At 40.5% G+C, this 25,658-nt stretch overlaps 1 protein-coding gene across 10 annotated transcripts in view; it reads right to left on the bottom strand.

Moving 5' to 3' along the window:
* Positions 1-19,397: 19,397 nt before the first annotated feature.
* Ebf1 (EBF transcription factor 1) overlaps positions 19,398-25,658 on the bottom strand; it is a 382,353-nt gene continuing 376,092 nt past the window's right edge. For all 10 annotated transcript variants that reach the window (XM_027938660.3, XM_071612014.1, XM_071612015.1 and 7 more), the window contains one exon: positions 19,398-21,455. In XM_027938660.3, coding sequence (XP_027794461.2) covers positions 21,424-21,455 — 32 coding nt within the window. In that variant the 3' untranslated portion in view covers positions 19,398-21,423. The remainder of the gene's footprint in view (positions 21,456-25,658) is intronic.

Below are 25,658 nucleotides of genomic sequence, written 5' to 3'. Positions count from 1 at the left end.
ACTTTGAACTCACTATCCACCTGCCTCATCCCCGGAGCCACTGAGATTACAGTTGTGTGCCACCAGGCCCAGCATGATAGTGCATTGTTAAAGACCAGACTGAATAAAGAAGTAGCTCCTGACAGTGGGATAAAGACAGAGACATTTCGAATGTCCCAGTATGTACAATTTTATCATGAAATGCAGGAATGAGAACAACACTGATTGAGATGTGAATGCCTAAAAAAGGTGGAGCTCACTCACCAGGTGAGACTGTGGCTCCTTCACAGAACACCCGTCCTTGCTCCAGCTCAGACTCTCTGCCTCACCAGATGAACAATAATCCTGAATTGATCTTTTTAGAAAACCAGCAAATGGTCAAATCAGAATGTGAAATATGTGAATATTAGCAGTCTGTTGTGATCCTGTCAGTGCATGCTATATGCATAATAAATATTATGTATAGCTGGTCATTTTAAGGTGGAAGTGTCTGGATTAAGTAATGAAAAATAGAAGTCAAAATGGACACTGAAATATTCATAGAATTAGAAAATCCGAAGAATAGTCTGCAAAAATGAAAGGAAATTAGGCATATCCGAGCTTTATCTTAGGCTAGAACCTGTCCTTGGAAACAATATCAGTCAACCCATGCCCTCCCAAGAGCCCTCCCCTGACCTCAGGCAGATTGAAGGTAGTCTTTTCCTCTATGATAGAAAATCTCCCAGTGTTAGTGTGTCCTATTCTCCCCTGGGTCCAGAGCCACCACATATGATGTGTAGATTGCATAATGCACAAGGATGTCACATAGAAGGCAACACGATTATTTGTATAATAGACATTGAAGGCTAATAAAATTATTCTAACAATCCCATGCACAATGGCACTATACTATTTACTCCAAGCAAAATTAGTATATATAGTCATTTTCTGACCTGTGGAAATAAAGTACTTTGAAGAAAGAGGTCTTGTTTTCTGATTTGCACAAAGTTCCCATAAAGGTGATTGGGAGTCTTCATTATTTCCTTCAGTGTACAGAATCATGGACTTACTAGGGAAGGATTTGTACCCTGGCCTCTCCAGGCTTGTCAAACATGATGTAACTAGAGAATGACCCTTTCCTTCTATGGACAGGTTTCTACTATTTCCTGATTTTTGTGTCGCACCCAAAATACCTTGGAAGATCAAGCAGCCTATGCTTAATTGGTGTTTTTATATCATAAATGAACAAATATGCATGAACCAATCCACGAATGCTATTGTGCTTTACCACTTACATCCAAATATGCGTTTCTTCTTGTTGTAAATGTTGTACAACTTTGGAATCATTCTACTCTTTGTGTACCTGATACAAAAGCTCATAGTGAGAGTGGTTTCAAAATTTCAGTAGTATTTTGTTGCTTTTCCAACTTTTCAATGAGAGATTGTTGGATGCAGCCACCATGTCCAAGTTGATTTTGTGTACCATGCATTTCATATCCACTGAACAAATTCTAGATTTTCCAAGAGACAATTTACTGAGTGACTGATCTGATAAGCTGTCAGATCATCAAAAACTTCTGGAAAAATACCTTAAAGCAGCTCTAGAAGAGTAAGTCAGGCCTTTTGCCACAGGTAGTCAGCGCAAACCAGCCAAAGTCAAGGTGATCTATGTTGACCTCTGAATTTTTACAACCAAAACCCCTTTCATATTTTGAATTTTATTTTAAAATGTGTGTATAATATATGAGTCTAGGTTTTCTTGAATAATAGTGTGGGACTCCCTTCCAAAGCCTCTTTCAAATTCAGTCTACAGAGTTCCCATTGCCGCTTAGTTTGACGATTTGTTAAACTAGCTTGATTTGTCTGATATTCAAATTTGAAAAGTCTCAACTTTTTGCATATGAAAAGATATAGATGTATATGTATGTGTGTGTGTGTATATATATATATATATATATATATATATATATATATATATATATATATATAAATGCAGTTCTATGCTAATTTGCATCCTTTTTTATTTTTATGGGCTTAATTTGTTTTCCAAGTTGTGAATTTAATATGCATGTTAATTTTCAAACATCTCCGACAACTTCCCTAATTGCTGAAACTCACTTGAACAAAGCAAATCCTCAAAGTCTGTGGAAATTTTTTCATGCAATATGAATTCTATGAACTTGGTAATTGGACTGACTGGTTATTCAGACTTGTTCATTGGGCCCACTGATCACTTTCCCATGAAGTCATTGCCCAGAGAATCCTCCATGCCCTGAAGGCCAGCACACACATCCTAGAGCCCTCAGCTGTACACAAGTCCCTTCCTGGTAAGAGCACTGCACCATGGGATTAGAGGACAGACACAACATGAGTCACCCTGTGTCATTGCTGTGGCTCTTCCCTAAAGTTTCCATCATCCTGAAACAGTCCCACTGTCCTTTGGTTTGTTCCAGCATCTATGGCTCCAGCATAGTTCTTAAAGTTTGAGGGACGTCTGCAGCTAGATGGAGCTGCTTTATTTTACCAACTGGTAATGGTGCTTTGAGGATGATCCCTGCTGTATCCATTACAATCTCTGATTGCTGGGTGTCGAAGGGCTGAGTTTTCTTTTGACTTTTATTTGGTTCTTGTTGTTGACATGGGTGTTTGCAGCTTTAACAAAGGAGCAAGGGAGTCCTAGTAAGCAAGCTAGTGAGAAAGGTGTCTCTGCAGCAACTAAAGAATTAATATGCAATAAAGCCCCTGATGCCTGGTGCTATTGGAGTCATGCTCACTAATCTAGAATTCTGGCCATTATAGAGTCGCCATAACTATTACATATGGATTATTGCTTTTCCAAGGCATAAAGGGATAACATATAATTTCCTGTAAAATTAGATCAAATAATTGCACCTTTGATCATCCAGAATTTGATTTAAGAATTTATGAAGCTTCAAAGTCCATTCCATGTTCATCAATTTTGAGCTTACCGTAGATGTACAGAAATTGTTAAGGCAGAGTTTTAACTAATAGGATATCCGGTGATAGAGATTTGCAAGGTACTAATTTTTCTAACAGTATCTGATTTTTTAAAATTGCTGGTCTATTTTGTTTGGGTGGCAGGGAGGTTAGTAGGGCAGGATTGGGGTAGAAAAGAAGATTTTTCTGATTTCTCACTAAAATATAAATATGATTACAGTTCCAGGATGTTTGCTTTGGAAGGGGGGTGGGCTTACATCCATGAGGACGCTTTATTGCATCTAAAAATTTTGAAGCCACTTCCTGTCTTCTAAAAGGAAAAGGGACAGCCATCCCTCCAAAGAGGTGCCCACATTGAAAGAAATGTCTCAAGTCCCCTGGAAGAAGCCCATGCTGCTGCACGTGTCTGAAAAATTAGCTATTGGCTGATTTGTCTGGGAGTTAATCGCCCTTTCTAGTAACTGCACATCCTCAACCATTGACAGAAACCCCAAGACCCTCTTCCCAGCCTTTGGGAGTGTTTCCAGCAAAACTCGGTGCCTGTGTCTTCCGATTGGCAATCTAGGCTGTGTTGCTGTCAGAAATGGCTCGGAGGAAGATAGGGGTGTGATTAGCTCTAAATGAAGTTCTAAACCACTGGTACATGAAATGAAACTATTTTTCTCTCTCTCTTTCTTCTTCCCCTTGCCTTAACCTGAGCTGCTGATGTAAGTGGCTCTAATTTACTTTCCCCGAGAAAACAAAGCAAAATAAAACAAGGAATGGCAAAAGGATCCCTTTGTGAAGCCCGGTGCTTCTGTGCCTGATAAAAGGGAGTCATTTGCTGCTTTCATGGTGTCAGTATTAATTTCCAAGCAGTCAAAGCCACCGCTAATTTATTTACAGAACAATCTCCTTGCCCAGGAGCCGGGCTGGTGGAATAGTGGTTTCCAACCTCCAGCTCTGTTTGTTGACAGCCTGATTTCCCACAAGGCCGTTTCCACCTGTGTTTCTGTTGTTTTTAGTGCGTGTCTCCCTTTTTTCTCCCCCGCCACTGCCTCCCCAATGGCTGCTGAAGGCCCTTCTCATCTCCGGTCTCTCTCATCCACTTCCTCCCTCCAGCCCTGAGGACTCCTGGCAGGGCTTTGCAGTCATCTCTGCACTTAGAGTCTCTGCTGGGAAAGTCCCAGGGGGCACTGCATTTCTTTCTCTCTGTTTTTTCCTTTTTTTTTTTTTTGTTTCAAGGACAAGATTCAAAAGAGCCTGCTACAGACAGGTTGTAAGGTGCACCTTCAGATGTGTCTTCAAATAGGGCCTGAGCAATTTGAATATTTGTGCTCCTGGAAATCAGTCTGTAAAATTGTCCCCCAAAGCCCATTAAATTCTGCAAAATTGCTCAGCTTTGAGAGCTTGGTGAGGGAGTCCAATTTGGGACCCCCAGCACCTTTCTGCCAAAGCACTAATCCCCAATGACTTACACAATGGAAATGCAGAGGGGCTGATTTGGCCCTAGCTCCTTGCATATCAAAAGGCTGGAGGGCGGGCGGAAGGCAGGGAACCTCAGTATCTCCTGGCCTCCTAGGCGGAGCCAGGTGGGTAATATATTGAGATGTAGAAAGCACAGTTCTCATGTATGCACACGTGCCTGCCTCTCTGCCATTTTATAACTCATCTGCAGGGCAGCACACACAAGGATGAGCCATGTTGTAAAGTCAGTGGCAATGCCACATGGGCATGGAGTGAGACATAGGCATAAGCCCATTTTCCAGATGGCACACTCGAAAAATTTATAAGGCAGAGGCTGAGACCATAAAAGACCTCTCTACAGCTCTGTTGCCACGGTGGACCTGTGATATACTTACTCCTTAAAAAGCACCAGTGATAGAATTTCTCCTAGGAAATGTGCCTTGGGCCTAACTGCTTAACCTGTACACAGTATATATAAATGGTTTTGTGCATTTTCTTCTTGCAATTGCTCTTCATCTGGAACCCACGATTATTATTAGTTTCCATTTAAAGGTGCCATGTTTCAAATACCCACAGGAAGGTGAAAGAAAAGGACAGACACAAAGCTTGGTCCCTCTGGAATCTTATAATTATGTTATGGAATAATCTGCAAAACTATAATGAACCCATCGCCTGGCAAAGGGAATTGTGCTTCCTTCAGGAGTTGAATGGTGAGTAAAAGTCTAAGGGGTAGATCCTATAGTTTTTATCCCTTGGTCATTATATAGTTAAACTAAAAAGGGTTCACCTTGTGAACAAACCCTGATTTTTCCTCCTCCTTCCACAAACTCCTGAGTCCTTGCTAGTCAGGCTACTTTCTCCCACGTTGCCAAGAGTTCTTTGCTTACCAAGGACGTGGGACTCCTGGAGTTTGAAAGTTCAGTTATTTCTCAGTTCTCATTGCTGAGCACTCCATGACCAGAAAGTCTTCTTTTTATTTTGCAAGAGGAAACAATGATATTTCCTCAGTTGCACGTATGACTCCAAGACGCCTGAAACAATTCCACTCAAACTTCCCATCAACTCACCTTTGGGCTGAGACAAAACAGGGAAAGTTTGAGCCCCAAAGGACGATGTCTCAGAGAAGTTGGGAGCCGGCAGAAGCAGAGCTGAGTGATGAGACTCATCTGACAATTGTCACCTGCCCTCCTTGCATCTGCGATCTCATTCTTTCCTGTCTCTGGGGATGCCTCACTTTTCTTTCCTCTCTGTAATGTTAGCAGTTTCCCCCACTCCCTTCCTTTCCCCCTGCTTGTCCTCTGGGATGAAGGAAAGGCTTTAAACCTGTAAACTGTATAAATTTCCTCCACAATCAACTTGAAACTCAGTTTAAATTGGATGGAGAGGATTTGCTTATAGAAGCCGCGGCTGTGTGCCCACACAGGGTTAGAGCCGTGGGACCCACCAGGCTGCAGTGGGATGGTGGGAGCTGGGTGGCTCAGATGTCTGAAGATGGAAGTTTCTTGTGAAAATTTGTAGAAGACTGTTCCTCTGCAAAACTCTGAGGATGTGGGATGAGGCTCTTTTTTTCATTTCCCACCCAGTGACTCCTAGAGCTCAGAGTCTGTTCAGCAATTGAGCTGCCTGTGGAAATCAGCAGAGGCCGTGTGGTGATGGACATGGTAGAGCCGGCCTTTAGGGCCCACTCTCTGGAATCTTATAATTATGCTATGGAATAATCTGGAAAATTATAACGAACACAGCATTCTCCTCAAGGCTTAGTTTGGTTCCCAGGGTGAGGCAGAGACCCCATCTCTGTCAGTTTGGACTTTTCCGGATTCCCTTCTCCCCAAGGGTGAATTTTAGCTCTGGATAGCCAACAGGGTTCCTGGATCTCACAGGCATCTTTCTTGAGCCAGATGTGGCCTGGGTGGCAGTTCTCACTGGATACTGCTCAGCAGCCTTCCTTCTTCCCATCTTGTCCCTTCAGCCAGGGCAGTTTAGGTGTCTGCTTTGAACCATCTGAGGGCAGGAGTGCTGTACTATACAGACCCCTCACTGGGGTTTAGAAATCCCAGGGAAGCTGTCTAAATGAATTCCCTCACTCTCCACTGGCCATTCTCCACCTGGGGTCTCAAAGCACCCCAGGCTCTGCCCTAGGAGGAGAGAACAAAGCCCTTCTCTGGGGCAGAACCAGGTTAGGGAGGTGGTTTCTGCCTCCCTCCTCCTCTCCACCTCTCCCTTCTGAATCTAGAGGATCTTTGTACTTTCGAGGGGAGCCCCATTCTTTGGAAGCCTCCTTGCCCACTCGTAGCTCCTCACCCCAACATTTTGTTAATGCCTAGAATCTTTATTTGCCTGGGTGCTTTTCTGCACACTCAAAAAGTCTGAAAACAAAAACAAACAAACAAACAACAACAAAACACCCTCTTTCTTAGCTTTGTATCGTCTTATAGCCATTTTAAAAACTTGTAACTTGGTCCACTGTAGAAAATGTTCGGCACAAAAGGAAATCTGGAAGAAAAAGAAGGCTGCACAGCTATTATGAGACCATTATCCACCTTTTGGTTATTAGTTGAAATACCCCAACTTACTTAACCTCTGTGTTGCTTAGAGACTGTTTAAATAACTTTTCTATCAGAAGCCAATGAGAACAGTGTACACACTAATGCTGGCGATTAGCATGTTCTTACTAAGCAGTTCTCTGTGACGGGCTGAGATCACTTGCACGGCCAGTTATAGTCTATGAATTGGAGCTGTGATTAAAAACATGAGCTTTGGAATCGGACCCAATTCTTCACTTACCTAACAGCTCAGTGGCCTTATGCAAATTACCGAACTCCTCTAAGCCTCCTGGTCCTCATGTGTGAACTATTTGAGTGTTGTTAGAAGGTGTAGATGAACTAATGGGTGCAAAAACACCTCACACATAGTAAATATTAATGTTTCCTTTACTTGTTTTATTATTCATATTATATTTCCATGCATTGCCACTAGAACCCATTTCCTCTTATGAGAAAAGAATTGTGGAATAGCTGCTTAGAAAATGAAGTGAAATGGACCGAGGTGGTAGTTTATAGCCAAAATGAAAGGGTGGCAGAGAGAAGAGTACTTGATGAGCACAGTAATTAAGAGAAGGGAAAGTAAATAAAATTTTTGTGGTTAATTTTTTTCTATAATTTACATTCTTTGTACTTTTAAAGTTTAAGATTGTTCACAGAATAGTGTGTGTGTGTGTGTGTGTATATATGTATATATATATATATATATATATATATATATATATATATATATATATATGGGCTAGGAAAGATCCTCAATTATTTGACTATGCACTGATAACATCTCCTGATCCTTCTAAGGAAATTTATACATGCATTACTGGGCGTATGATTATATTGGCTTCAAAACTGAGAAATGACATGGGCTTTCTAATAATGAAATATTTTACTATTTCCTTTATATTATTGTATAAGAACCACTCAACAAAAAGACATTTGCCTTTTTATTCTAATTTAGAGATCCCCTTTGCAAATCATTATTCTCACTGACCCAGAAACTAGGGAAGCAGAGAGAGGGAGATGAAAACAACCAGCTCTTGCACTGGGGATGGAGACGGGTTCTGCACTTGCTGTGGGATGTTAGGCAAGGCACTGGCCCTCCCCAAGTCTGTCTTCTCACTTGGTAAGAGAGGGCATTAGAAAAATATCACTAAGGTTATGCCTTCAGCTCATAAGGGTCTATGATTCTTTTTTCTTGGGTCAGAGCAAAGATCAAGAAGTTGATTATGCCAGGCATGGTGATACATGCTCGTCATCCCAGCAGCTTGGGAGGCTGAGGCAGGAGGATCGAGAGTTTAAAGCCAGCCTCAGCAAAAGTGAGGCACTAAAGTAACTCAGTGAGACCCTGTCTCTAAATAAAATACAAATAGGACTGGGGATGTGGTTCAGTGGTTGAGTGCCCCTGAGTTCAATCCCTAGTACCAAAAAAAAGAAGAAGAAGAAGAAGAGGAAGAGGAAGAGGAAGAAGAAGAAGAAGTCAATCATTAGCCAATAGTTTTTCTAATTGTAAGTATGATAAGAAATTAGTTTCATGGTTATCTTACTGTTCCTTCATGAACCCTATTTTAACATGTTAGCAAGACCTTTGGAAGCAGGTGGTTTTCAATTCTTATCTCCCCAACTCCCCTTGACCAAGTTAAGGTATTAGGGGTGGCTTGCTCCGGCTGTTAGGTGGGCTGGAGTTCTGGGGCACAGCTTATGTGAGAGCTGGCTTGTCATTGGCTGGGCCTCAGAAGCACCACCTCTATGTGTTTCTGGGCTCCACTTGCTGGTTTCCTCATTCTGCTAGACACCTTCTGGATAGCGTGATCAATGGCATGAGTTCTTTTACTGTTCCTGCTGCCCACAAATCAAGTTCTTAATAGCCCAATAAAAGCATGAGATTCAGGATAAAAAAAAAAGTGATTGCATTGCTCAGATGCTAATGGACACATATATCTGAAACAACTGATTAAAGACTGGAGAAAGGAGGTCTCGACACAGCATGTGGGGTGGCTAATTTACAAAGGTGTGGAGCATTCCAGATAACAGAACATCAGGCACATTTACTTCAAGGAGATGTGTTTAAAATACCCTGCTTTTCCTTTCGTATTTTCCCAGGGATTATTGGGACATGGATGGGCTGAGAAAGAGCAAGATGGTTGAGCAATCCTCCCATCAGAATCTTTCTGCCTGCCAGGTTATAGCCAACAAATGTTCCAACCTGGCAGGTCAAATGCCTCCCCTATATTTCTAGGATGTGTTGTGCAGTCGATAATAAGTAAATCCTAAGATGTATGATTACATAATGATAGCCACATTCATTCACCTGTCTATCAAAGGAGCCACATTTGAGTTTGAACTCCCTTCCCCTGGGCCCATGAAGTGAAGATGGAGCGTTAACTTGTCTTCTTTAAAATTCCTAGCAACTCTGGGCTGAGTGCACTGGGGTGGAATGTAGTCCCCTTTGCTTAGTAATCCATTAGCTAATGGGCGTGAGCACGTCAGTTTTCTATTTATTCCTTAAACCATTAAGGCTCACCTGCTGAGCCTGAAACTACATTTGACAAAAAAGAGTGATAGTTGCGATAAAATAAATATCAAGCCTTACGAAATCTGATGGGTATTGCTTAAAACATAGCAGGGTTTCCTGGAAAGATGAAGATGAACCAACTGTTACAAGTTGACACAAGGCATCCTGGGCAGGAAGAGACAAATAGAACTCCATGGTGCTCCAGGACAGAGGTGTTGGCCAGTCGAGCAGAGTTGCTCAAGAATCTCTTCCAAGGGCTCCCACACCTGTCAGCAGTGCCCGCTGGGTCTACAGGAAGCTGGTCAGTACATTGGTACTCCACCTTTCAATGGCTTCTTCTTACTCTTTAGATTAAAAATCATACCCCATTTGAATCAAATGTATGATATGTCAAGATCATTGTATTGTCTTGAGCAACCAATAAAATAAAAAAAACTCATACATTTGGGGTTTAAGAAAATTTTTTTAAAAAATCAAACTCCTTCCTTGACTGCATGCAGCTCCACACGGTCTGAGTCTCGCCATCTTTTTAGCCTCACCTTTTACCTCTCTCTCCCTTGCTATAGCACCTGCGATCTTTTTCTGTTCCTCCGTACAGAAAGGAACGTATTCTCTCTTTGAAGCTCCTTCTTGCCTTGAATTCCATTTTCTCAAGGGAGGCTACCTTCGATCACCCAAACCAGGTCAGGGATCTAACTGAATGCTTGCTTGGTTTCCTGTCCTCCTACATAACCTTCAGAATGGTTCCAGAAAGTGCTTTGTGTCGCGTAAACATCTGATTCATGTCTGCCTCTCCTACAGCATTGAATCCTACCCCAAGGCAAAGACCACTTCTGGCTGTGCCCACCATGGTTGCCCCAGCACCCACCGTCGTGTCTTGAGAGAGGCATATGGACAAAAAAAAAAAATGTAGAAAAGCATGAAGGGCTTTAAGAGAAATAAATCTGGCATTTCTTGGTTTCTTATTCCTTATAGTTAAGGTTTATTAGGTAGCACCTGCTTTTGATCCCATCAGTTTCCATGATTATCACCAATAATTATAATTTTTTTACTACATTAACAGCTTTATTTGCACTGAAATGTTAACGATGGGTATATTGAAATTGGCATTAAAATGAGGAACTATATTCCACCTGAATTCTGCTTAAAATGGATCCTTGGACAACTGTTTTCCATGACTCCTGACTCTTCCCTCTGGGCATCTTTTTCTTTTTTCTTTTTCTCTTTCATCACTTCCAAAAGGGCAGCTTTGGGCTATTTGGCAGCTGAGAAACTTTCTCATTCTGCTTTCTACCTGTAGAAATTTGAATGATTCAGACATCATTTTTACATCTCCAACACCCACGATCTCTTCTAGGTCAGGATGTCCACATACCTGCCTATATAACTCTCTCAAAAATTCTGTGGGATTTTTATGTATTTAATTCCAGTAAATTCTATATGCCAAAACCACATCCAATTCTTTTTTTAGTATTTTTTAATTTGTTCTAAATAATTATACATAACAGTAGAATGCATTTTTACATATCATACATAAATATAGTACAATTTCTCATTCGTCTGGTTGTACATGATGTAGAGTTATACAGGTCACGTAACCATATATGCACATAGGGTAATAATGTTTGATTCATTCTACTATCATTCCTATGCCTCCTCCCCTCCCTTCCCTTCCCTCTGTCTAGTCCAAAATACCTCTGATCTTTGCCCAACCCCTCATTGTGAATTAGCATCTGCATATCAGAGAAAACATTCAGCCTTTTGTTCTTTGGGATTGGCTTATTTCACTTAGCATAAATATTCTCCAGCACCATCCATTTACCAGCAAATTCCATAATTTCATTCTTATTTAAGGCTGAGTAATATTTCATTGTGTATATATACCACGGTTTCTTTATCCATTCATCTGTTGAAGGGCACCTAGGTTGGTTCCATAATTTAGCTATTGTGAATTGAGCTGCTATTGATGTGGCTGGGTCCTTTGGGTATAAACCTAGGAATAGGATGACTGGGTCAAATGGTGGTTCCATTCCAAATTTTCTTAGGAATCACCATACTGCTTTCCATAGTGGTTGCACCAAATTGCAGTTCCACTAGCAATTTATGATTGTATCTTTTCCGCACATTCTCGCCAACATTTATTGTTGCTTGTATTCTTGATGATCGCCATTCTGACTGGAGTAACATGGAATCTCAGTGTAGTTTTGATTTTTAGTTCTTCATTTGGGCACATTCCATTTCCAAATATTCTAATGCTACACTCCCCCCAAGTTCAATGGCACATGTCTGCATTGAGCAATGACACGGTGCTACTTCTGCTAGATATTTCCCTGATGCAAGATAAAGATCACAGTTTTCCTTACCTCCTGTGGTTGTTCCCTCATCACTCACCCTGAGTTTTAAAACAGTCTTTTTTCAGGTTGAACCTACAATCATGCCTAGGTTTCTCTTTGGTCTCTGTAGCTATTGTTTGTAAGACACCACTCCACAGCACTGTGGCTTACAGTAACAATAATTCTCATGCTCAGATTTGTAGGATGCTAGATTTGAAGAATAACTGAGATTGACAGGGGAGACTGCTCAAGATGAGGGTCAACAGAAGTTAGTTCCAGGATGTCTCCAGGAGTGGGCCTGCTCCATGTGTGTACATTTCAGAATCTGCATGCAGCCTTCTGGGTCATACTCTTCACATGGAAGATCCCTATAGTATAAAAACCAAGACCCACTGCACAGTCACATCTAAGACCTCTAGCTGTATCTTATCAATGGATATTCCATGGGCAATTGCGAATCACATGGCCAAGGCCGACCTTAATAAGATGAGGTGATATACAATGTCCTGAGTTTCCCTCACAGGGTTCTTCCCAGCATGTAATCACATGTATGCTTTTTAATTGGCTTTTATTTTTTTATTGGATTATTGTCCACATCCAGCGCCTCTTATATTCAACTCCTAGGATAGTGGCTGGCACATACCAGCCCTTAAATATCTGAATGAGTGAATAAATGATAACTTATTTTAAGAAATGTTTCATCCTAACTGCTAATAATGGGTCCTTGTTGTCCATAAATTTGTTAATTATATAAAAATCTCACTCAATCCCATTTCACCTAAACCTGTTACATTTATATTTTTCAATGATGAAGAGGCTTAGTAGCATCGCACATCAAGAAGCATTTATAAGAATTACTCTTTTATCTTCTGCCTGTGCCCCTACTTTCCCAGTATCTCCTCTGGACTCTCTTCCCATGCTCAACAGGAGTGCCAAGCCCCTGCCCTGCAGATTTATTGTCTGGAGTCTGCTTCCCTCAGCATGTGACATCTTCAGAATGATTCTCCTTCTTTCCTGTCTGCAGGTCCCTGGTACCTCCTCTGGTGCTGGGTAACATAGTAATATAATAAGATAAATAAGAGATTTGGGGAAATTGGGGGAGATCTCTTGTTTGCCTTTGCTTATGACAAACATCAGCCACAAATCATCATTTGCTTCCCTGTGGGAACTGTTGGCAAGTTTTCTCTTATTAAAAAAAGGAATTCATTCTTGGGGATGGTCCATTGGATTCCACAGATGTCATATAGTGGGCTTTTAAGAAGGAGGAAACACTGGTAAGAATTTCATTATTTTAAATCAAGGACGTCCATCATAATGATGAATATTATGTCAAAAAACCAAGGGACAGCCTAATGCCCACCAGTGTGCAAGCACTTAACTATGTTAGGATGTATGCATACCCAAAATGGAATAACGATTTCTGATGTTGTCAAAATGCCTAATATGTGTTGGGTTAATTTAAATAAGTTACTTTGTGGTCCATTTATATCATTGTAAATACTTTTTCAGAAAAATTTTCTCATTGTTACTTTTTAAAACACGGACAAGAAATGGAGTTTTAAAGAATTTCAGTGATTTTCTTTTCAAGCCACTTTAAGTATATTCTGATTATTGGCTTAGTGCATTTTATAGATATACCAACTACTACGTCCATATGTATTAAGTAAATATGCTTCCAGTTCCAACGGGGACCCACTGTAAAGGTTGGTGAGCAATTTTTTATCAGCCCAGATAGTGTCCCCCATATTGGGTGCAGTGCCTAAGTGGCTGAAGCAGTTCCTAGGGCCTTTGTTTCCCAGGTACTCCTTTCTAACCTGGCACCCCACCTTTAGGTTTTCTCTGAAATGTGACCTACTTGATGACTTCATCTTGATGTGCATGCTCATGGCTCCCCAATCTTGTCCTTCAAAACTACAACAGGCCGAACATTGTTAAAAACAGAATATTTGTCAGTTCTCTTCTCCCACATTCTGCCAAAGGGAATCACAACTGATCTGCATGGTATCTCCCATTGTCCCTGTTCTGCTAAAGAGGAAACATGTTCTTCCTGGCAGAGGCTTAGTAGAAAATAAAGCAATGAGAGAGATCAAAGAAGGTAGAAAGGAAAAATAATCATGAAAACTCAGAACAGAGGAGGGGCTTTTTTTGTGAAATGAATTGAAAAAAAAATTAATGTCTAAAGAAGGCAAGGCATGAGGGAAAAGATAATAAAGATAATTTTAACAGGTGTTGCTGTGCACTTTAGATTCTTTTGAGGGTCCTTGGAGGATACAAAGATAGAATCTGATTGCTCTTTAATTGGTTTTGTCTATTGAGCAGGGTTGACTGTGTGCAGATGTAGAGCCACACGCTCACTCACCTATATTAGGGTTACAGTAGATCTGTCAGCACGTGTAGTCCTGTTGGCATGATCCTTTGGTTCATGTCTCTCTCCTCCTTAGGCAGTCATGAAAGAAGGAAGCAGGCCCATTTGAGACACACTCATATCCTGTAGCCCGTAGTGTAGTGCCTGACACAAAGTGATCCCCTGTGAGACTATGTCCAGTACACATAACGTTAGAGAAGGTCATGGCAGTTGCCTGGTTCTCTTTCTCCTTGCTTTCCTGGAGCAATTCGGTCAAAGCTGTGTGTCACTGAATAAATCTCCTTCAGTAAGTCTCCTCCCTTTTTATTGACATCATCAACATCTTTGTAGATACTGTATTCTCTTTATGGAATAGTTCCTGATACAAGATATTTCCTGCAGAAGGCCAGTAATCAAGTCTTTGGTTAATTCAAGGGCCCAGAACTTTCCTTCTTAATATAGAATGTGAAAATTCTACAATCAGTGGGAAAAAATGTATGCTAAGTAGATAAAAATCAGTCCCACCGTAGCATAACTCTCCAGAGAGAAGTGATAAAACTGCTTGATGCTTCAGCTAAAAAAAAAAAAAAAGTAACAAAATATTTCCAGTTCTGGAAACTAAATTTCATTCCTAATGTAAATATAGAAGCCTCTGGAGAAGAGGATTGTACTTGGGAGAGAGAAGGAAAGCAAAGGGAAGTGCAGGGAGGGATTTCATCTTGGCTCCCCAGCAGGGACACAGCCCGGGAAAATCAACACTTGCTTAAACAACAGTTAAAAAAAAAAAAAAGCACACTCTTACATTGCTGGTGGGACTGCAAATTGGTGCAACCAATCTGGGAAGCAGTATGGAGATTCCTTAGAAAACTTGGATGGAACCACCATTTGACCCAGCTATCCCACACCTCGGTTTATACGCAAAGGTCTTAAAAACAGCATACTACAGTGACACAGCCACATCAATGTTTATAGCAGCTCAATTCACAATAGGTAAATTGTGAATTGAGCTGCTATAAACTAGATGCCCTTCAGTGGATGAATGGATAAAGAAACTGTGGTGTATATACACAAGGGAATATTACTCAGTATTAAAAGAGAAAAAAATCATGGCATTTGTAGGTAAATGGATGGAATTGGAGAATATTATGCCAAGTGAAGTAAACCAATCCCCCAAAACCAAAGGCCAAATGTTTTCTCTGATAAGTGGATGCTCATCCATAATGGAGGTGGAGGGGTATGGGAGGAATGGAGAAACTTTGGATAGGGCAAGTGGGGGGAGGGAAGGGAAGGAAGAGAACATGGGGATAGGAAAGACGGTGGAATGAGATGGACATCATTACCCTAGGTACATGTATAAAGACACGAATGGTGTGACTGTATTTGGTGTACAACCAGAGAAATAAAAAATTGTGCTTCATTTGTGTACTATGAACTAAAATTCATTCTGCTGTCATTTATAACAAACTAGAACAATTAAAAAAAAAATCTGGGCATAGGGCTGGTGTGTACCAGTAGAACCTTGCCTTGCTAGTGTGAGGCCCTGGGTCTCATGCACCCCCAAAAGCAAAACATTATACTGACTTTGTTCTCCCCACATCCCATCAGTCACCAAATCCTGATGTTTCTATTCCCTCCATAAGCTTAGACCTCTGTTTTCTTCTTTTCCATTCTGTTTATCCAAGTTACCCATTTTGCTCCTGGATCATTGCAGTAGTCTCCTAATGGCTAAATTGTGGAACCAATTCCCATCCACTATGCCCTTCCAATTCATTCATGTAGTTCCTAAAGTGACACCTCTAAAATACAAATTTAGATGCCTCGTTTATTACATGCAACACTTCCCACTATTCCTCAGGATTTAAAAAACAAAACAAAACATCTGCTGTGCTATGGAGAGTGAGAAAATGTGAATGAAGAAGAATCAACTCTCTCGAGACTCACTATGGAGGGAGCAAAAGGATTGTGGGCAGACTGAAACCCAGGTGGTCAATGGGATCATACTTGTAGGCTGACCAGGATATAATATTGAGAAATGAGAATTTGATGATGTTTAGATGAAAAAGGGGGAGATTGTAATTTCACCACCAAAATTCTTGGGGATGTGAATGTGAATGATTTGGAGCACCGTGTGTGGGAAAAATTTCCCTTCTCTGAAATTCTACTTGAAAATGAATTCTTTCTTAAAGGACTTTCTGCAAGGCAAAAGGAGATTTTTCTTTAGCTGACCTATACATTGTATATTGAATGTGGTTACCAGATAGGGGACTTTTTCAACAGTACTTGATTCCACATTCCCATATTCTTATTCCTATTCATTTTAGTAATATTTTCTCATGGAGCTGGCACCCAGGATATTGACCATGACCTCCTATTACCTACTGTCCCTTATGTGTTTGGGAAACTCCTATTCATCTGCAGAGCACCAGAGTTTCCCCTGAATGCTGATCTCTGGGGACAGAATATACTGTATGAACATCACTTTCAGTAATTTTTCTTTTGGCCATAAGTCCCAAACTGACACTCCAGGGGAGTGTTTTTAAAGCACTATTTGGAAATTAGTGCCACCATTTTAAAGTCTCATCATGTGTGCTTGCATGCTGCAGTCACACAGACTGTCTTTTCTTGATGCACCTTGCCCACACCCAAACTCCCTGAAGACTCCTTGGGCCTGCCCTTGTTCCCATTGACTAAAGTTTCCTGTACATCCTTCACATTGCTCCTCCATTGCCACTTCCTTTGGAAGATTTTCCCAGCCCTTCAGATTGAATTAGATCCCACTGATATTCTTTCGGAGCATTCTAGACTTTTTCTTCATTACCTTTATTCATTGGTTATTTATGCATGTGTGGTTGCTTAGTATCTGTTTTCCCTAAGCTCCAAGAGAGTGGGAATAATGCCACTGCCTTTACTAGTAGATCCACTATGCCCTGCCTGGTGCCAGAGGTTCATGTGAATGAATGGGCAAAGGAATGAATGGACACTGTCAAGAGGTAGGTCTTAAGGAATGCAGAGCCTAGTGTGTCAGAAGTGAGGGCTCCTGTTTTATTCTAAGGAGCATCATAGCCCACCTGCCTCTCCCCATCTAATCATTCTGCACTAGTTTGATTTGAACATAGTATTCTCAAAGACTGAGCATCTCGAGGACAGATTTCTTTTATTAAATTTTTATCTTCTGCATCTAGCACAGAATTCCAAAAATGGGTATTGACTGGCTAAACTGATCAAATGAGTTTGCTTTTTAAGAAAAATATCAGCTTCTTTGCTTATTAATGTACACATCACACTCTTTCATTCCCTCAAATTATGCAGCCTTCCAGAGTAAGAGAGTATCCGCAATGCCCATTGCAGATGACTGTATTGGTTAGTGTGTGACATCCTATTAGCTCTGGCCATCAAGTTTCTGTTGGTCTATGGCCTATTTGCTGAATTTTCAAAGCATTGTACAAGCATCATTAACCTTATCATGTCCAATAATTGCAAAAGTAGGAAAAGCATATAATGTGCAATTGGAAAGACAATTATGATAGGACTTAAAGTGAAACAATTTTAGACGAGTTTATACCTATCAAGTATTTGTGGAATATTTGGCTCCAGATAAATATTTTTATCCTAGAGGAAAAGCATCTTAATTCACGTGAGGTTTAAAAATCATAGAGGTCCTGAGTTCATACACGCCTCATCAGTGAGCAAGGGCACATAATTAATTGACCAGAAGGCTCACTGGGATTAATTAGCAGTCGTATGTGAAAAGGTAGGGTTCAGACATGCAGCACAGAGGGTATAATTCTAGAATGACCAGTTCCTGGATTCACAATTTGGTCAGTGCAGGAAGATCATCATACTGTCTGATGAAATTGTGGGGGCTCAGGGATCTTCTGCTGGCCAGAGAGGGCTCGTGCACATCTGGCTGTTACCGGCAGAGGGCAGCAATATGCTGTGCGTGTTCCATTTGCATCCCAGATTAGCAAACCCCCAAGGACCTAGAAAGAAAGTGGGCATCCCAAGACTCTCCTAATTCCTTTTCTCTGGGTGTCCACCCTGGTCTGAGTAATGGCAAACACACATCTTTTACATTCCAGTGGCCTTTGGCTCATCCGAAATAGAGAAATGAATACACAACTAGGAGCTGCCATCACAGACAGGAAGTAACTTTAATTAAATATTGTGAAAGTTGAAAAGTTTTTACAGCTTGAATTTTTGCAAAAAAAAAAAAAATTATAACAATCTCTACAGTAGTTAGGTTCTCTAACAATTGAACTGTACAGTGTGTGTCTATTCAAAAAGTTTTGATAAGAAGGTGAAAGGTTAGTAGATTTAGAGATGACTTCACTAAGCTGCATCCTAGGACAATGTCAGGCCAGGGCTTGTTATGCAATCCAGTCATCCAGAAGCTCCATTCTTCCCCCAACACTGAAATCTCAATTTAATTCTCTATTTCATTTTCTTCTTAAAGCCATATTCTGTATTTAAGGGGGACATATCTTAAAGGAACTCATAAAACTTTTGTGTAGAAGAAAGAGGGTCAGAGGGCCAGAATGTCTTTTCATCTAATCAATATAAATAGGAGCAACAAAACACAAATTATACACATTTTAAAGGCTCTTTGGAGTTTCAAGAGAAGTTCTAACCACAACACATGGCTAACAGATTGGTGGCATCTTTTGTCAGGGTCTGAGCCGGACATCTCACCGGCTGACCATTTGTTCCTTTGCAATTAAGGGACTCACCAGACAAAATATGGCTTTAAACTGTATACATCTTCAGGCCAGCGCTTACCACACGAATTCAGACAACCTTTCTGAGTACCGAGAAGCAATGCTAAACCTTGCTTACATTTTCCAGTTTTTTTCTTTATTATTATTAGTCATCATTATTATTATTTCTCACCATGAAAAATCAGCTTTCCTCCCTCCCTCCCCTCCCACAACTCCCCTCCCCCACCCGCCCCAACCCATAAAAATCGCACTCTGACAGTCTAGTGAAAACCATTGCAAAATCCATATGGGGGCATGCACAGTTGCAGCATTGTTGTAAATGATTTCTTGCTCTACTAGAAAAAGTTACATTGTCTTAAGGTAACAAAACAGTTCTTTTGTGCTTTTCAATTCTTTGTTTTTTTTTTTCTTTTTTCTTTTTCTTTTTTCTTAGAATGTTAGTGATGACTGACAGTTCTGGTGCACAGTTACAATGTACAAGTGAAATGAATATGATTTGCATTGTTAAGGCATCCAATCTGCTGGTTTATATTTACGTGAAAGACAGAGGAAATATACAAGCCGACTTAAGAAAGAAAGTATGTTCACTGATTTCTATGAAGTTTCTCCCCCAAATTTAATGCACAAAATGCGTCACTCCATAGGGAGAGATTCCATGCATATTAATAGAGTAAAACAGCATTAGTTTTTTTTTTTTGTAAGCTTCCAAAGCAAAGGATACATTTTTTTTTTTAAATCTACAGAACTAAATACTACAAGAATAATATGCTACTATTTTTTTTTGCCATATATTGGAAAAAACTTCTTAACTTACAAATAATACAAAAATAGACGATGGCTTTTGGGTGGAAATAAAAAAAATTGAAGCATGGTTTAAAACAATACTAAAAATAACTATAAATGAAATGTTTAAAAATCACATTGAAATGGCTAATACAATTGTAGGTGACCAAACGAGTACGCACTTTTCACATAGCAAACATACACAATAAAATAAACTGGGAGTGGGAGGAAGAGGAAGAAGGGCAAAGCAATGTACAAATCCCAAAGATAAATACATTATTTATATGGATATTTTACAAAATCCCCATTAAAACAAAAAGCCTTTTAATTAACTTTGTAAGTATGTGCAAGCTAAAGGTAGTGAGCTTTTTTTTTTTCTTTGCAAGGTATGCAGTAAAATCTTTTTGTGAGATTGAAGAAAACCATCTTAAGACATTAAAATGTATAAATAGAACAATAACTTTGGCAAAAAAAAATCACAAAAAAAATCTACAGTATTTATAACTACATACAAAAACACAACAGCAAAGAAAGAAATACCAGGCAAATGCATCCTCAGAACATTGCTGCATCTTTGCTATTCATTCTTACTTTTAAGAACACTTCCCAGATAATGAGAGCAAAAATTCCCATAGAACAGAAAATAATGTTTTGGAGGTTGAAACTTTCTTTTCCTTTTCCCCAGTTTCCTTTCACTCTTAATTCCAAAGCATGTAACCTGTTATTTTAACCTACTATGTTACAAATGTTCAGGGTCAACTGAGAGAGGCCTGTCCCAAATGGGAACATGGAAACACCTGCCAGGTTGGTTGCTTTTGTTGGTTGTTTGGAGTTTTAATATAAAATAGGCATTTAGGATTTTAGGATGAGTAAAAACTTTAAGTTTGTGCATGGTGGGGTGTGAGATTTTGGCTTGCTAACTGGAGGGCATAAATGGAATTCTGTGCCTGGACCCTGTTCCATGAAGTCTCAAAGGAGATCCTCACACAGCGTGTGTGCCACCAAGCTCTCGCGAGGCCATTGGCTTCAGAAGAAGTTGATTTAAGTAAAAGAGAGATGGATATCAGGTTTAAATATGCAGTTTTAACAATCTGTCTAGAGGCACTGGAGTTTTTGAGTAAAAGGGGGAACATGTGATCACTTTCATCACGTTTTAACTTTCCAGGCTGTGTTTATTTACAGTTACTTAAGACAACAATACAAAAGAGATAAATAAGCTTGCACTGCTAAGGGGTGGCATGTTAGGTTAGATATTGAAAATGCACTGTCTGAGCTAACTACCATTTGATATGCTTTAAGGCGCAAAAGCCGACCCTTAGTTTTCTAAAAAATCTAACTGGCATTCCTATTTCTGTCCCATACAAGCTTTTTTTTTTTTTTTTCTTTTTTCTTTTTTTCAACTTTTTTGTAAATATCACCACTTCATTCTCCCTTTACACAGCTTTAAAAACATCATAAATTAAAACATGGAGTCTTATTTATAGTGTCCCTCGTGTACAGCTTTATGGTTTATAAAAGACAAATGATAGCGGAGTTAAGCTTTAAAAAAAAAATGAGAGAGAGAAAGAAAAGTGGATTTGCTTTTATCGATACAGAATAAATATATCCCCCAAATACTTGGGAGGTACAAACTGTAACCAACACCCTGCGCTTGCAGACCCTTCCAATTTCAGTACTTGCAAGGTCGGTGATTTTTGTTTGTTTAAAAATCTGCAGTTATTGTGATTCCTCTTAAAAAGGCCTGAGTTAAAAGTTCCACTATGGGACTTGTATCAGATTACTCTCGTAGCAGAATCCAACCTCTTCATTAATAAAATTCTTCAAGGCAATTCTTTCACATGGGAGGAACAATCATGCCAGATATCGCTACGGAAAGAGAAGACAGAAGTCAATGGTTTTCATTCCAAGCATCTCGCTAAGAAGAAAAAAATATATATATGAAAAAAGAAAGAAAAGAAAACAGACACCCACTCATGACTAGGTTGATTGAATATTAACCACAGATGTGCTCTCCTCTGCTCAGGAATGAATTTTTTATAAAATCTACATGTACCTTATTAAGAAGTATATCAGCGTGTATATGTGTCCTTAACAGAACAGAATATCCTCAACATTTCTCCAAATCTGATTTCAATTTTCAAACATAAATGGAGAGTTGCATAGTTTGAATACCGCAGGGAGGCTTGCAGCCTCAAGCTTTGCAAAATAGCGCAAATTTTCAATTTGTCACTCTTCTTTCCCTCCCCTTCACGTCCAAACTATAAAGAACTGGCCCATGGCAAGGACCAGCGATTTCTGCAGAAAATTCTGGGCTCTTCCTGGGCTGTCTATGAGCACAGAAAACTGAGCAACCTAGAGGCCATCTGACTGCAGTCCCTGGAGTCCTGGGCTGGGGAAGAAGGAAATGCTAACTACAGCAGGCATTGTTCTCGGGGAATATCCAGTTGAGAGAAAGCGTGGAGGGAGTTAAGACAAGTTTGAAGGGAACTGAAGGATGTCTTCTCTATCACTGTTTTGCTCAAATTTCCTAGAATGACCTGACCAGGCTCCTTTCAAAATTGTAGCCTAGGGGACTGAAGTTGTGGCTTAGCGATAGAGCGCCCGCCTAGCATGTGCAAGACCCTGGGTTTGATCCTCAGTACCACATAAAAATAAATAAAATAAAGGTGTTGTGTCTGACTGCAACTAAAATAAATAAATATTTTTTTAAAATTGTAGCCTAGGAAAGCTGGGGTGAGATCTTCAGAAGAGGGAAAGCTGTTTGAGGGAACCAAAATTCTTTTCAAGGATTTGGAGTTAGGAGGCCACACATAAGTGGTGGCATTTAGGGAGCATGGAATGGGAGAGGCCAGGGCTCCAACTCAGGCTTTTCTGCCTCTGCAAGTTTCCCTGAAGTAGTTACTCATCTTCTTGAACCTCAGCCTCCTTCCTTAGGACGTGCAGTTAATCATGGCACTCAGGGTTATGAGAGGCTTTATAAAATAACATATGCAGAAAGCTTAGCCTGGGTCCAGCTCCTAGGAAGAACCCATAATTTTTAACCTACCACTTCTGATGCTGGGTGACCTTGTGTGCACCGTTTACATTCTCTGGGCTATTTTTCCTCTTACATCACCATCCTATAAGGCACACTTCCCCTAATCAGTATGAGGAATTAAGAGGGTAGTTGTAAGAAAACTAAGAGTGTGTCAATTTTGAAAGACTGAGGGAGGCCTATATTAGAAGCAAGAGGCAGTGATCTTCGGCTCCCAGAAATGCTTAGTGTCCCTGTTAGGCCCTGACGGGAAGAAAGTCACTGTTTTTTTTCTTTTCTTTTCTTTCTTTTTTTTTTTTTTAATTGGCAAGTCATTTAAATGACTGTTCTTGTCAGTGCAGATTATGACTAGGAAGTATCCCCCTCTTCATGATCAAGCATCAAGTCTGGAAGAAAGTGTCTTTTTTATTTTATTTTATTTTTTAGTGAACCCCCACTACCACAAATCCTGCAGTGAATTCTGGGAGGACAGGCAGGACTCTGAGCCCTGAGGCCCCCCAACTCTCTGGCTTCCCCTCCCCCACCCCCTGACATTTTAGATTCAATTAAAAGAAAAACCAAAACGTATTTTGCCAAACACTTTTTCCGTTAATTTTTAAACCCATCTGTATTCACAAGGAAATTCAACCCACATGTTTCTGATTCATTTACACGTAAATCATCCAAATGTTGTTTTGCAAGAGCCCTTTTGCAGTCCAAAAGCTCCTGGAGTCCTTTTCCTAAGCCCTCATAAGCCTTTTTTTCTTAGAAACAGGAAGTTGTCTTTTGCCAAAGGCAGACCAACTAAAACCCCCAAAGATTTTGGATCAGTCCAAAATGCTGTTGCCCTAAGAGTCAAGTGAGCCCTAGATTTCAGTGAAACGGGGAGCTCAGTATTTCAAGCCAAGCCTGAACTTGAGAATTCAAAATGCTGTTAGCTGCAAAGGCGAGGAGGGGTGAGGGTCCCTGCAATGTGACAACTTGATGTGGCTCTGCTTCCCTAAGGATGCTTTCATTTGGGATGCCAGTGGGTCCCAGCACCCTGCCTTAGGACAGTAGTATAACCCAAGAAGCGAGTCTCTTTCGCCTTCTCCTGACATGTCCTCTGTGTTCCCCACATTAAAGGGTCATCCCCTACTGCATGGCTGAATGACTCAAGCAGTGTCAACTTAATTCAAAACAAAGTTATAAAGTTAACAACCTTCCTGCAGCTGTGGTCCATGGACCTGGCTAACATGTATCAGGAGGTAAACACAGGTAACTAAGGTACTAATCTGTAGCTGACAGCACTTTTAATCTGGTCTATAGGGGTTGCACACTTCAGTACCTCATGACCTGGGCACATGAGCAAGCAATGTTCCCTGAGTAGGGATGGAGGGGACAGTACCAAGACCTTGCCTCCTGCAAAATGGGTAGCAACTTGGTTCCCCCAAAATGCTGCTCTGCAGGAACAAAGCTGGGCCCTGCTTCTCTGATTTTAAGAGAAGCTAAAGATGTGAATTAAAAAAAAAAAAAAGATTCAATAGCCCAGTAGCCCAGCTTACATATGTTAGCAAATAACACATTAAAAACAAACAAACAGATCTGAGGGCACTAGGTGGTAGATTTGGCCTGCCCCATTGCCTCACCTTTTCTTGCTTGGCTCATGTTCTGGTCTGAGAGTCTCAGAGGCAGGCATGGACCTACACCGAGAATTTTTTGTATACTATCAGGGGAATACAGCATCCTAAATCTCATGCATGGATTTCCTAAACTCCAAAGACAGAAACTTTATTGATAAGTAAATTCCAGGAAAAGATCACTGTTTGGGTCTCTGAAGTGAGGTACCTCAAAAGAGATCTTTTCATTAAGAAAACTGACTGCATGATTGTGTGAAATCCTTGGGTTTAAAAACTGTTCTCCTTATATCTGTGCTGCAATCTGAAAATTAATTATGTGGGTGAGAGGGATGGGTGTCTGAGACTTGGAATGTTCCAGAAATGCCACTGGTATGCAGACTTGCCCAAGTGAGGCCCAAGAAGATTCCCATGAGGACACCACACTCAGTACCATGTGCCCAAACATCACAAGACCATGGTGGTGCTGACATTTCTCCCAGCAGCTGGGTGATCACATTCTCTGACAGAACTCTCCCACCAACACCACCACCAAAAAAAAAAAAAAAAGAAAGAAAGAAAAAAAAAAACTATTGGTTTGAAAAGCAATACAGTTTTCACCATGGTATATACATTTTGATAAGAACATAGACAAAAATGAACAGTTTTGCAGAGCTGAGAGAGATGGGGGTGAGAGGGTAGAATAGTACCCACCTAACACACCGTATGTGTAAGAATTATGAGCTTAACAAGCATGGGGCAGGGAGGTGTAGAAGAAGATCTTGAACAAACTGCATATGTTCATAAAAAGAATTCTATAGGATCTGGTAGCAGATAGGGTCTAGGGTCTAGAGGAGGCAGCCAGGCTGAGCTTCAACAAACTTGGAAAGAAAAAAAAAAGTATATGATAGGGGACCATTTCTGTGAGATCCTCCTGGCCTTTATGTTCTTAATTTTGTCATTGCATACTGTTCAGGGCATGGTTAAGATCAGAATCTCAACATTCATGGGGATTCCAATGGCATGTGACAGCTTTCTCAGGGCTGCCTCTCTCTTGATTAATGAATTCCTCTAATCCTGACTTGTATAGGACCTATCCTCTGAGGGGCATAAGCTCTAGGAGAAGGGAGAGGACATTTCCATGGATGGAGACAGAGCATAGCTGGTGACTCAAGTCATTGGCCTGTGAAAACAGACACACGGGGGAGGTCTGGGGTCAGGATTTGCCTGTGACTTCATCCTGATAAGAATGGAAGGAGGCTTCTCTGCGTTTTTTTTCTATCAATTCAAAATAGAGCTGCAGTTTTCAAAGATTTTCATATGATATTAATTGGTCTTAACATGTGGAGAAGTATTCTGTGGGCAAATAAGGTTAGCAAACAAAGTGGAATATAATTGGCCCTCCATATTCACGGGTTCCGCATCTGCAGAGTCAACCAAATATGGATTAAAAAAATCTGG

This window comes from Marmota flaviventris, chromosome 5 (assembly GCF_047511675.1).
Source record: "Marmota flaviventris isolate mMarFla1 chromosome 5, mMarFla1.hap1, whole genome shotgun sequence".
Classification (NCBI taxonomy): Eukaryota; Metazoa; Chordata; class Mammalia; order Rodentia; family Sciuridae; genus Marmota; species Marmota flaviventris.
This window is presented reverse-complemented; position numbering and strand designations above follow the sequence as displayed.